The sequence below is a fragment of the Eptatretus burgeri genome, chromosome 16, assembly GCF_056783735.1.
Source record: "Eptatretus burgeri isolate ZD-2024b chromosome 16, Ebu_testis_v1, whole genome shotgun sequence".
NCBI classification, from domain to species: domain Eukaryota; kingdom Metazoa; phylum Chordata; class Myxini; order Myxiniformes; family Myxinidae; genus Eptatretus; species Eptatretus burgeri.
The window spans coordinates 12,480,881-12,493,748 of record NC_140976.1 but is presented as its reverse complement, the minus strand read 5'-3'; the positions used below and the strand labels follow the sequence as shown (position 1 = coordinate 12,493,748).

The 12,868-nt window shown below is 45.7% G+C and overlaps 1 protein-coding gene across 7 annotated transcripts in view; it reads right to left on the bottom strand.

Annotated features, from left to right (window-relative positions):
* Positions 1-164: 164 nt before the first annotated feature.
* The window catches only part of TPR (translocated promoter region, nuclear basket protein), a 95,312-nt gene continuing 82,608 nt past the window's right edge, over positions 165-12,868 (bottom strand). For 5 of the 7 annotated variants that reach the window (XM_085859480.1, XM_085859482.1, XM_085859484.1 and 2 more), the window contains exons 39-52: positions 11,149-11,243; positions 10,817-11,065; positions 3,013-3,141; positions 2,752-2,914; positions 2,515-2,567; positions 2,082-2,228; positions 1,917-1,985; positions 1,699-1,793; positions 1,496-1,602; positions 1,270-1,368; positions 1,056-1,176; positions 858-970; positions 571-747; positions 165-332 (exon numbers count right to left, since the gene is read on the bottom strand). In XM_085859480.1, the coding sequence (XP_085715606.1) occupies positions 301-332; positions 571-747; positions 858-970; positions 1,056-1,176; positions 1,270-1,368; positions 1,496-1,602; positions 1,699-1,793; positions 1,917-1,985; positions 2,082-2,228; positions 2,515-2,567; positions 2,752-2,914; positions 3,013-3,141; positions 10,817-11,065; positions 11,149-11,243 (1,649 nt within the window). In that variant the 3' untranslated portion in view covers positions 165-300. The remainder of the gene's footprint in view (positions 333-570; positions 748-857; positions 971-1,055; positions 1,177-1,269; positions 1,369-1,495; positions 1,603-1,698; positions 1,794-1,916; positions 1,986-2,081; positions 2,229-2,514; positions 2,568-2,751; positions 2,915-3,012; positions 3,142-10,816; positions 11,066-11,148; positions 11,244-12,868) is intronic. The other 2 variants (XM_085859486.1, XM_085859481.1) reach the window with 2 other exon arrangements.

The window sequence follows — 12,868 nt, the reverse complement described above, 5'->3', positions numbered from 1 at the left end:
ATGAGGGCAGGGAGAGTAAGGGGTTGTGAGAGAAGAGGTGATGGGGGAGGAAAAGGTGGTTGGCAAGATTCATCTTCTAAGAAGACCTGCACCTTAATCTTCACCTAGCAGAGAAGGGAAGGGACAGCAGGTGTAAGGAAGTTGCTAAATTCAGCACGAGTCCATTTGAAGTATAAACTAATTTTATTGAAGAAATTAATCAAAGTTGGGGAGGAAGAAAAAATGCAATTTTATTTTTTAAAATGCAGATGGTTCCTTTCTTTGTTGAAGCTTTGGAGGAAGTGTCTTGCTTTTTTTTTGTTATAAAGCTCTTCTTCTCCCTGATGCTGGACCTGTGGAAAAAGAAAAGTGATTAAAGTGTTAAAAAGCAAAGCTCCTTTCATCTGTTTACTGTTCTTTCACAAACATCTCTTGTTAAATGTTATTTTCACACAGATTTTAATCTGCCTTTTAGAGTTGCTTGGTGTGAAGCGACAACAATTATATCATTTCTGCTTTGGTTTTGTCCATTCAAAATCAGAGAATGATGCATCAAATTGGAAAAGTAATAATGATGATTATTCCCCTTACCTCTGCGCCTGGTGACCCTCAGCCCAGAGGAGGGGCTGGAGGAAACGGGCAAACAAATTGGACGACGAACCTGCACCGCACCCCCACCTCTTTCTGTCCTTCCACCTCGTGTAACCCCTCCCTTAATTCCCCTTGCGTTTCTGGCCGGTCGTCCTCGTGGTCCTCTGCTGCTTGATGCTGTGTGGTTGGAAGAGGTTTTGCAAAGATATTGGAAACCAAAAGCTTCTTTCTTTGATTGGACCAGAACACAAGTTTCATCAAAACTATTTTCTCCCACATCACTTTACCCATTGGTGTGTCCTGGCTGGTTGAAGGAACAGGTGCATCATCCTGCATCCCTTCTCCTTCTCCCTCATCTACTCCTTCAAGAGTTTCCATGTCAATCTGTCCCTGGCCAGAACTGATAACACATCACAAGCACAGTCAATTTCAGGGCTTCCAGTTCCCATCTCTGACACCTGGAAAGCACAAAATCGACAACGCACCTATCAGGATCTGCTTCCAGGTCATGGGTTGAACTTGTGTCTGGGACAGTTGCTCCTGTTGCCACGGGTACAGATTGTGATGGATTCTCCGTCTGTTCCACGAGTCCTTCAAACACACAGGCTGTAGAAGGGAAGGGTAAGAGTATCAAGGTTATGCTTCAGCTCTTACATCAGCAAGCTTGTGCATTTAGAGTTTGGTAAGAGGGTAAACCACCAGGTGCTGTAGGCTGCAGCGGAGTGGTTGGCACACTCCGTCCACCATCATCCTCAGAGGCTGGCTGCAGACATATTGGTGTCTCATACATTCCCAAACCTATAGACAAACAAAGGCAAGAAATTATTCCTTTGCTCAAGTGCACTCTGAAATTACAGTTTGTTTGTGTAAAGTTTAAAACACCAAAGTCAGTTGTGCTTATCAGTTGAGTAGATTGTGTCCAAACCTCCTTGTGACGCAAGCTGGCGTAAATCGGATTGGCCACTCGTGGAGGCTGAGAGCTCCTCTGGTGGTCCAAACTGAAACCGAGGCATGCGTGCTACCTGCGGGGAACTTTGGGGGGGGGGGGGAGAGATTCCAATTAGAATGGAAACTGGGAAAAGTTGGAGGTGATATGTGAGAACATAAAGAAAGAAGTGAAAGACTTGCTTTATAGCCTGAGCAAAATCATCAGTCCGGTGCGGCACCGGAAGAGTTGGAGTGCTGGGAACCATACTATCATCGTCTTCGAATAAAAAGGAGGCCTGTGATACGTGGACACATTATGACGAGATGTTTAAAGACTCATTAGCTCATGATAAATCTCAGACTTAAGAACAACTCAGAACCGTGCTTTGTCGAGAACAACCCTTCTTAAAACTCCTTACCGCTGTGCCAATGCCTGGAGTGACAGGTCCACCACGTCCTCCCATGGATGGTCTGCGGAATGAACCTCGCTGTTGGAAAAAGAAGAAAAAAAAGGATGAAGAAAATGAATCAACAAAATGAAAAAGGGAAGGGTTACAACAAGTTCAAGAAGACGGATAGCATACCTGCACGTGTGGTGCTGGGTGTTCTGTGGCAGGGGGATAGATGGTGAGCCGTGGTGGCAAAATAGGTGAAGGGCGACGATGAGATGGGGCGCGTCCTACATGCCTTTCTCCTCTGGAATACCCAACGTTGTGTCCATCTTCCACCTCCTGTAAATTAAATAAAAGTCAGGTGGTTATTTAAACTGCCAAAACAAAGGTCTGCTTCATGACCAAGGTCACATGATCTAAAATTACCCACACACATACAAATGTTGGGAAACTACTGCGTGAATGAGGAAAAGCATAAATTGAGCTTTTATAGGGCTGACGTCATTGGTCCAAATCATACTATCGTACCCAAGTACAGGCAGTTTGAAAGCTATCCAGCTCTTTGTTGGTAAAACTACGTGGATGCTTTAGCACAATTCTAACCCTCTCGCTGCTGCATTTGTACCTCTGAGTCTTCATACCCCACTGACTGTGCAGCCTGGGCTTCTCCAGGTACGTCTGGGAATGTGTGGGAGGGGAAGGGGAAACATCATGACAGATAATCATGTGATTAGATTCAGCGGATAAAGATGAAATGCAACTCTTCAAACCACTCCGTTAAGTAAAGTTGAATCTTTCCACTTCAGTGCTTCACCTGCTCTCTGTTCACTAAACCACGTCACAAATGCACGAGGTTGCTCACCAATTGTTGAATCATCCTCAGGTCTTGATCTTCTTGCTTCACCAGGTAAATCACCGTCTCCCTCAACTTGCTCCCCTTCCTCTTCCTCCTCCTCCTCAGCTTCTTCCTCTTCATCATCATCATCATCCTCCTCGTCATCCTCATCATCCTCATCTTCAACTGCCTGCAGAAACATAAATATAGAAGACTGTCGATGACAATTCAATCACAGAAGAAACAGAGCAAAATATGCGGAAAATGTAGGTACACTGATGTCAGAACCACAATTTGATCTTGAGAATCTTCATCCATGACCTCTTCTTCCTCTTCCTCTTCTTGTTCATCATCCTGGTCTGCGATGTCAACATCTCGTCCCTCCCCGTCATCATCATCATCATCATCATCATCGAACTGCAGACAGATACGCCGAAAACCATAAACCTTTATCAATGGACCACGAGTGAGCCCACCCGAAGCCATCCCTCCCTATTCAGCACAAAACTATTCAGGCTGAGGAAAGAGTCCAGATTATCCTGGGGGGGGGGGGTGAGAAGGTGGATGTCAGTCTGAAGACAGTTTATACGGCTTCTTCTTCTTTAATGGCCAAAATTATTCCCACTTTCTTTTGGCGTTGGCCAGGGGAAGTAAAGGTTTTGGCCTTTCTTTCATGAACGGGCTGGCCATGCCTGACGCGTGACTCAATAGTTAGGGCAGAGATGTCAAATTTGGCCATGGTACAGGCTATAAATCTTCACGAAGGATACCGTAGGATGTTTAACATCCACCGACTAATGCTGGCAGATGAGAAGCCAGTTTAACATCCATCCGAGAGATGGCACACACGACGACGACGACGACGAACCAATCTGTCTGTGCACAGTTCACACAGCCATGGAAGACCAAATTTCCAGTTTCCCAAGACAAAAAGTTGTTTTCCAGGACCTTTAATAGAAATGTTTTATCGAACAAGTGACATTGGAATAAACCACAAAAATTAAAATGAAACTTTGCTTTCTGGTATTCCATTTAATATTTCAGTAACTACAAATAGCCACTCCATTCGGGATCAGCCTGGGGGGGAAATGGGCAAATATATTTTGTGCCGTGGCTTGTAATCCCCCGTCTGCAGCACGGGTCAGTAAACCACTTATACTGTGGCACGTGTACAGGTGAAAATTGTCAGTCGACCCCCCCCCCACTCCTCACAAGGGGGGGGGGGATTTTTTTTCTTGGTGCCCATGAACTGACCCTGTACACTCCCAACACGTTTGCAAAATTTGAAGGAGATCAGCCCAGACCTGTTTTTATACCTTCGCTGACGAAGTCACCGGTGGCATTATGTTTTTGCATTGTCCGTCCGTCTGTCCGTCCATCCATCCGTGCCAATTTTCTCTGTTTTCTCTGCAACGGCTTATCCAATTGATACAAAATTTTTGCTGAGGGGAACACAAAAAAAAACGACTTGACAGATCAAGGGGAACTTCACGCACATACTCCCCCAAACCGTGGGGATGCCAGGGTGTTCACAAATAATTAATAGGTTACAAGGTCTGGCTGGAAGCCATATTGGATTGAATGAAAATCTTAAAAAATTATTTCTTTTCAACAGTTTCATCAATCGACATGAAACTTCAGTTATGATCTTGTAGACATGTGGCATATACACTGCAACATCAAAGTATGTGGACACCCCTTCTAATGAATGGATTCGGATATTTCAGATACACCCATTGCGGATAGGTGTATAAAATCAAGCACACAGTCGAGCAATCTCCATAGACAAACATTGACAGCAGAATGGGCCGTACTGAAGAGCTCAGTGACTTTCAACAAGGCACTGTCATCGGATGCCACCTTTCCAACAAGTCAGTTCGTCAAATTTATGCCCTGCTCAAGCTGCCCCAGTCAACTAAGTGCTGTTATTGTGAAGTGGAAATGTCTTGGAGCAACAACAGCTCATCTGCGAAGTGGTAGGCCACAAAAGCTCACAGAACGGGACCACCGAATGTATGCACGACCTGACGTCATATTGCAAAACCATTCAGTCACATGTTCTCCACTCCACGTATGGCACACTGATGTCCTTGGCAGCCCAACAAGTTCATGCTGCTTTGCTTTATCCTCCACTATCTCTTCGTCTGCTGGATGCTTCGCCTCTCTGCTGGGTGCCGCAGCTGTGGGCTGAAGACATATTCATGATGGAGCATTTTTGAAGACCTCACAGGACACCCTTTATTGTGTGCTCATGGCCATTTTAATTAGATTTTATTTCCTGTATTGTGTGTTTTCGTTATGTCAGATCACGAGTGTGTTTCATTTCTTTTCCTGCCCGTTTTTGTGTCCGTCTATCTTTTGTCCTGGGATTTCCCGTTTTCATTGTCCTGTGCCTTCTTATAATAAACTATTCCATAAAAACACGTTCCGTGTGATGACACGGCATTGCAGATTTTGCATGTGAGAAACCATTTCGTCACTGCTTTAATGTGGTTGGCAAATTCTATTTGCCAATTTTCTTGATTTTCCTGGAGTTTCAAGGACTTTGCAAGTCTTTTTTTTGTCAGACTTTCCAGGACTGGAAAATGTTTTTCATTTTTCCAGGAATTTCAAGGACTGTGCGATCCCTGTTGTGAAACACTGGGATGACAGCTAAAAGTTGGGCCAAGATTCAAACCCAGACTAGACAGCTGAGAGGAGTGTGGGCATACCCCTAGGCCTTGGTTTTTCAAACCCGGGGGTGCGACCTCAAGTGGGGTCGCCGAGCAAATTTCGTGGGCATCCGCTTGCAGCGAAAAAAATTGTCTATTTTCAATCGGTGTTCGCTTTTACGGGATGTAATATAAACGGTTCGTTCAAAGTATGGGAACCGGCGCAACATGACGCTTGGAATGGGATCCAGCCCATGCGCGGGCTCGGTGAAGGGCGGTTCATTTTGGCGGGAAATTAGTGGTTTGATCCACGGCCTCTCAGACTCAGGCTCTGACTATCATTAACGTCTATTCACGTCTCCACGTACGACTCAAGACTTTATTTGTGATGGCAGCACCGGCCACCAGCAAATCTCGAGAACGTTCTTACCAGGATAAATTTCTGGACCTTGGATTTTACAACGTGGTGGATAAAAGTGGGGCACAGAGGCCTCAGTGTGTGATTTTTATTTTTTTTGTATACCTTGGTCGAGGCTCGTATGAGAGCTAACACACAACTCACAGCAAGGAGGCATGAGACAAGTGGGGCGGGAGTGGAAGGGACAAAACAGTGGGGAACAGACACATTAGGTGAACTGTGGAAGGGAGAGGGATGGGGATGGGACGGGGAACATGGCGAAGAGAAGATGGACATTTCGGGGACTTTCAGGAAGGAAAGCAGGAGAAATGAAGGAAGTGGGCTTGGGTGGATTATCGGGGGTAGAAAAGATCGAGGATTTGGATGGGGGAAGATAAGAGGTGGTGGTGAACAGCTGTTTTGAAAGCCTGCAGGGAAGAATGGGAAAGAATAGAGTGAGGAAGTTTATTCCAAAGGCGGGAAAAAAGAGGAATGAAAGAGTGAAGATGAGCAGTGATTCGTGATTTTGGTAGTTTTACCAGAAGGGGGTTGTTGGCGGACCTTGAGCGCCCTGTGGAAATGTGGTGGGGACAAATCGCAGAGGAGCAGGGGGGGCAAGGCTGGAGAGGAGTCGGTAGAAGACAGAAAGACCACCGACCAACCTGCGGTGATTGAGTGAGAGGCCCAAAGACTCAGCTTCATTGCGGGAGATGCCGATGATCTTAAATGCCCTGGTTTCGACAGTGTGAAGCCGAGAAAGGTGGGAGGCAGGAGCACCAGCCCAGAGGGGAGAGCAGTACTCCATCAGGCTACGGACAAAAGCTTTGTAAGTGGTCAGGAGCTCAAGAGGGCCGAGGAAGGACTTAGCACGACGGAGGATTCCCAGTCGGCGACTGGCTTTTGAGGCGAGGTTGGAAATGTGACTTTCCCAGGAAAGGTCATGACAGATAGTGAGACCTAGAAGTTTGAAAGAAAAGACTTCTTCCAGAGGATTGTTGAGAAAGTGGATGGGGGGGTTTTGTAAACGGTCCTTTCGAAGAGACATAGTGAGAGTGTGAGATTTGTCTGGATTGAAAGACATGTTCCACGTGTTGGACCAGTTTGTGATTTTATCCAGATCTGCAGTGAGTGAAGAAGCTGCTGCTTGCCGGTCTGAGGGATGACAGATGGTACGGCAGAGGGTGGAGTCGTCGGCAAAGAGAAATAGAGGATTTTCCAGAGAGTCCGAGAGATAATTGATGAAAACCAGAAAAAGAACAGGACCCAGAACGCTACCTTGAGGAACTCCAGCCTGCACAGGAAGAGGGGATGAAAGAACTCCATTTAGGGCCACACGTTGACTGCGACAGGAGAGGAAGTCTGCGAGCCATGAGTGGAGATGGCCTTGAATACCATGGGAAGAGAGTTTGGTGAGTAGGGCAGGGTGCCAGACTGTGTCAAAAGCACGTGATATGTCCAGGGATACGGCTCGGATTTCCTGTCTGGCATTGAGGACCTCCATCCATTGATGGGAGAGCAGAAGCAGCATATCCAGGGTAGAGTGACCTGGTCTGAAACCAAATTGATGATTGGAAATCAAGCCATTGGAGAAGAGGAAGGATTTCATGTCTGAAGCGATGATTGATTCCATCACCTTGCTGATGATTGGGAGAAGGCTGATTGGTCTGTAGTTACAGGGATCTGTTTTTGCACCTTTTTTATGCAGGGCAGTGATGTTAGCAGATTTCCAAGCAGATGGCAGATGACCTTGGGAAAATGAGAGGGTGAATAGAACAGAGAGAGGGTGAGCAAGAGCAGAAGAGCAGGATTTGAGGACACGTGGGCTGATGCCGTCTGGACCGGTTGCAGAATCTGACTCGAGGTTTGAAAGCAAGCTCTCCACCTTGTCAGGAGAAAAGGATACAGAGTCCAGGGACAATTGGGTGCGACTGGGGAAAGTGGGTAGAGATAGTGATGGGTTTAGGACACAAGATTTAGCTGCAAACACCGAGTTTAGACATTCAGCTTTATCACGTGTGGAATCAGCAGTGCGGCCATTTGAGGTAAGGGGGGGGGATGGAGGGGGAACATACACCAGAAACAGATTTGATTAAACGCCACCAGGATTTTGAGGAGGGAGAGAGGTTTGAGAGTTCAGACTTGAGATGAGAAAGATGTTGTTTTCTGGCTCTCCTGAGGGTAGATACACACTTGTTCCGAGCTTTGTGGAAAGAACTGAGATTGCCCTCAGTTGTGTTTGCTTTCCACGAGACAAAATTTCCATGTTTCAGGACAACTGCCTCGCCACAAGCTTCAGTAAACCAAGGGCGGGAGGAAGGGTAAGACAACTGAACACGAGAGGGGATAAACCTGTGCATGAGGGAGAGCAAGTTTCTTTGAAAGAATTCCCAGGATGAGTTGATGTTTGAGAAAGTAGTGATAGGAGACCAGTCTGTAAGTTTGATGGCTGCTCGGAGACCCTGCCAGTCAGATTGAGTGAAATGCCAGACTCGACGGCGGTGAGGTGGTTCTCTGATAACAGCCAGAGAGATGTCCACTTTAACAAGGACATGGTCAGAAGAACCAATTGGAGCGAAGGAAGAGCAGCAGATATTGTCAGGGAAATTTGTCAAAATCAGATCCAGAAGAGATGGAGTACCATTGGTTGAGATCCGGGTCGGGAAGTTGACCGATTGAGTCAGTCCCAATGAGTCGCAGAAAGCTTTTGCTGAGGTGCCATGGCAGGTGAGAGAGGTACCCACACCTAGCCAACTGGCGTGATGACAATTGAAGTCACCACAATTTGAAGTGCTTTCTACGGAGTCTATGAAACAAAATAAGTTGCAGAGGCATTTGACTACAAAACATGCGCCTTATCAGGATAAGGAGAGAGCATTCTTTGAGAGGAAACTTCTTGCACTCAAGAATACGCATCTTGACAGAGAGGGTACATGCCATCAGACCAATTTTCGGGCATTAGAGGCCTCGTATTGAGTGTCACTCCATGTTGCCAAGACTAAAAAGCCTCACTCCATTGCGGAAGAACTCGTGCTGCCATGTGCAAAGGACATGGTATCTCTGATGGTTGGAGAGGAAGCGGCGAAGAAACTGGCAGTCATACCCCTCTCTGACAACACCATCCAACGCAGAATTGAAGATATGAGTCTGGACGTAACGGCTCAGGTCGTACAGAAGATCAAGGAATCGCCGTGGCGCGCCATACAATTGGACGAGTCCACTGATATCGCATCGTACGCGCAACTCATCATTTGGGTCTGCTTCATCAAGGCTGATAACTTTGTCGATGAGCCTCTGCTCATCAAACCATTGGAGGCCACCACCAAAGGTGAGGACATTTTTGGGAAAGTAGAGCAGTTTTATCGTGACCATGATCTGGACTTCGGAAAGTTGCTCGGTTCTATAACAGACGGCGCGCTAGCAATGTTAGGAGTGCGTTCTGGATTCAAGGCTAAATTGCTTGAGGTGGCTCCTCAGACCTCCATGGTACACTGCATGATTCACCGAGAAGCGCTCGCCTCTCGTACTTTGCCAGAAACCTTGCAGAGCGTGCTCTCAGAAGTCGTAAAAATGGTGAATCCCATCATATCGAGCGCCTTCAACACTAGGTTATTCAGGCTTTTCTGCCAGGAGATGGACGAAGAATTTACTATTCTACACTCAAGTCAGATGGTTATCTCGAGGAAACCTTCTAGTTCTTCTGCGCGTTTACAAGCTCAAAGATGAACTGAAGGAGTTCCTACGCACACAAGGGAAAACGGCATGGGTGGCGTTGCTTGAGTCGAACTCTTGATTGTCAGAACTGTGCTATCTTGTTGACATCTTTGAACGTCTCAATGTCCTCAACCGCTCTCTCCAAGGCAAAGACGCCAACCTCATAATTTTTCACGACAAAATGAGCGGATTTCTGGCGACTCAAAAATTGCTGGCAGACAAAGCAGCTGTTAAGCGCTTCAGCCTTTTCCCCCGTGTGGTGGAGCATCTAACGACCTGCCAGTACGATGATACTGAGCTCGACAGTCTTTCTGGGGAAATAGCACGTCACCTTCGGTCGCTCATTGAACAGTTCGAGCACTATTTCCCTGAGCTGGATGTGCAGTCCTTTTCTGTGGTTCGGGACCCTTTCACGGCTCCACTGGACTCGATTGCTGATGAAGATGATACAGCACAGGAAGAGCTTGTACAGCTCCAGCAGGATTCAGGAGTGCAGGCTCTTGCACGGACGAATTCGTTGTCGACATTCTGGTGCAAAATGCTGCTGTCGAAACCCGATCCTGTCACGGCACGCCATTAAGGTTCTCATGCCATATCCTTCATCATACTTTTGTGAGCAGTCAGTCGTTCTCTACCATGGTGGTAATTAAAACAAAGTACAGAAATCGCCTTGAAATGGAGCATGATATGATCCTGGCATTGTCATCTACTTCGCCACGAATAGAGAAGTTGGTTTCTGAAAAACAGGCTCATCCTTCTCACTGATATATCTAAATGTCATTCGGACTAAACTTCTGAAACATTCAACTGTACTATTTGGATACTGTCGGCTATTCTCTGTTTACTCGTCTATGAAAACATGACTATGGTGAATAAAGTAAATGGTAAATGTTCTTGTGTCATATGAAATCTTATCTTATATATTATGAATTGGGTTTTGAATCTTTTGGGTCGCGCGATGTCGAGAGGTTCTGAAATTGGGTCGCCACTAAAAAAAAGTTTGAAAACCACTGCCCTCGATAATTGGCTGCCATCACTGCCCTCGATAATTGCCATGTGGCTGCCATCCTGCCAGCCCACAAGGAAGCAACGAGATTGAAAATTTGTCTGAATGGTCCAAAAAATTACCAGAACTAAACGAAGTTGGAACATGTGGACGATGTTCCAGAGGGATAGTGGCCCATGTAGCAAATTACTTTTGAAATCGCTCAAGTATTCCAGTAATACGTGAAAGTAGATGGACAAGGTCATGTGCGTCGAAAGATGACAAGGAGAAGTATGGAAATAAGACACACGGTAGATTGTATTATCTCAGATACTCCCGATAACTTACTTGCCCATCACGATCCTCATTTTCGCTGTCAATGACAATGACATCTGTAAGGACAGACTGGAAACCAGGGTTGACCTCATCTGGGTCAAACTCCCTATTCCCCACTTCTGCACCATCATCTGCTTCCTGCTCTCCATCGCCCTCCGTCACCACTGTATGGGGATGTCCCGACACCTCCTGTTGGGCACTTGAAGGTGATGTTCCAGTGTTCACAGTGGTGTCACTAGATCCAGCTCTTAACACCTCCTCCTGAAATATAAAGTGCAAACAAAGCACAAATGAGAGTAACATGAAGGAGTGAAGAAAGTAAACTTATAGGAAGAGGAGGATACCTGTGATCTGAGTCTTTTTGCTTGCTGGGAATCAGGTTCTGCGGTAGTGCTACTAGTTCCAGGTTCTGCCTCTTCACGTGGCCGCTTTCCCGCCCCTGGTGGATGATACATTATGTCAATAAACAACAGTACAGAAATAGATTTTTTTTTAATCATAAGAGGAAGAAATCAAGTAGAATTAAAGGATTAAATAAACCGGCAAGAAAATAAAAGTAAAACCAACAACTTGACTGATCCTCTGACAAAAATGTATTTTTTAAGGAAAAAATAAATCCAAATACATAAATCATCGATACTAATAAAAGGCAGTGTGTGTGTGTGTGTGTGTGTGTGTGTGTGTGTGTGTGTGTGTGTGTGTGTGTGTGTGTGTGTGTGTGTGTGTGTGTGTGTGTGTGTGTGTGTGTGTGTGTGTGTGTGTGTGTGTGTGTGTGTGTGTGTGTCCCCCCCATAACTCCAAAACCATGAAACCTTGCGGTCTGAAACTTTGCATGCATACTAAGAAAACTCAAAGGAAGTGCAAGAGTGAAATTTGGGTGTTTGGGTTAATTAAAACACCCTTTTTGAAGATAATTAATGGCCTTATTTAATTATATCCTTCATCAGGCGATCCTTGGCCACCTCGCGATCTGGGGTCTTAAGGCGTTTCCTGGGTAACCTCGCTGGGGTCTGAAGCCGCCATGTTTTTTGGCCTGCTCAACCACACCTTAACCTGGAACAGGCCGCAACGATTTCTTAATGATAAAGTTGTTGTTTTCCTTTTCCTCACTTATATCAAATGCCTGTTCATCATAGCTACAAAACACTGGGTATATTGCAGTGCTTATCAACGCCTGGAGACGCCAGCGTTCATGACTTTATTTCATTTGCGCATATGAATAACCGAGAGAATCTCTTAAACTAACCAGAATTACAAAATGTAAGCTCCAGATTTGAAAGTATCAGCAGTTCCAACTCCGAAAAAAGTGTTGATTTGTCCAATTCAAACATTGCACGGGCGTTTCTGAGTGCATAGTTGTATCGACAGCCATTGGTAATCGCTTGCCAAGCAAGGCATTCCGTTGGAGTGCTTGATTGAGTGCTTAAGCCACTTACCGAGCTGTACGGTACAGTTCGTTTCCCGATCGGGATGTACAGCTGACAGTTACTCCAAGGTAGAGGTATGTAGACAGCACCCATGGATGTGGTACATATGGGTAGATTTGTATCTGTACAGACTCTCTGCGGGTATGTGGACATGCCAAGCCTTTTACGAGTGCCATGGTGGCAAAGCTTCATCCTGTATCTTATGGAAGTTCTTTCAGGTTTTCCTTTGTCCTCACACCTGTTTCTAAAGCATTTGGTTATTGGATTTGCTTTACAAAGGTTGTATGTTTCCCTTTGTGAGTTCCAAAGCAAAATATATTTGATAACGCCCGATTTCTGAGGCGTTTGCCGAATTAACGTGTTTTCTAAATTATCGAGCAAGTTTTTTTTTCCACTTGTCACACGCAGCTGTTTATAAATATTTATGTTTGTGATCATCTCCTTGAAACGTCTAAATAAATGTAGCGTTGTTTTTCAGTGAAAGCTACTCAAGGTTTCTGGGTTGTATACAGTACATACTGTAGTCATTAATCACACTGACTCCAACCTGCCGATTCCCGAAAAATTGCCGATATCGGCCAAGCGTGTGTGTGTGTGTGTGTGTGTGTGTGTGTGTGTGTGTGTGTGTGTGTGTGTG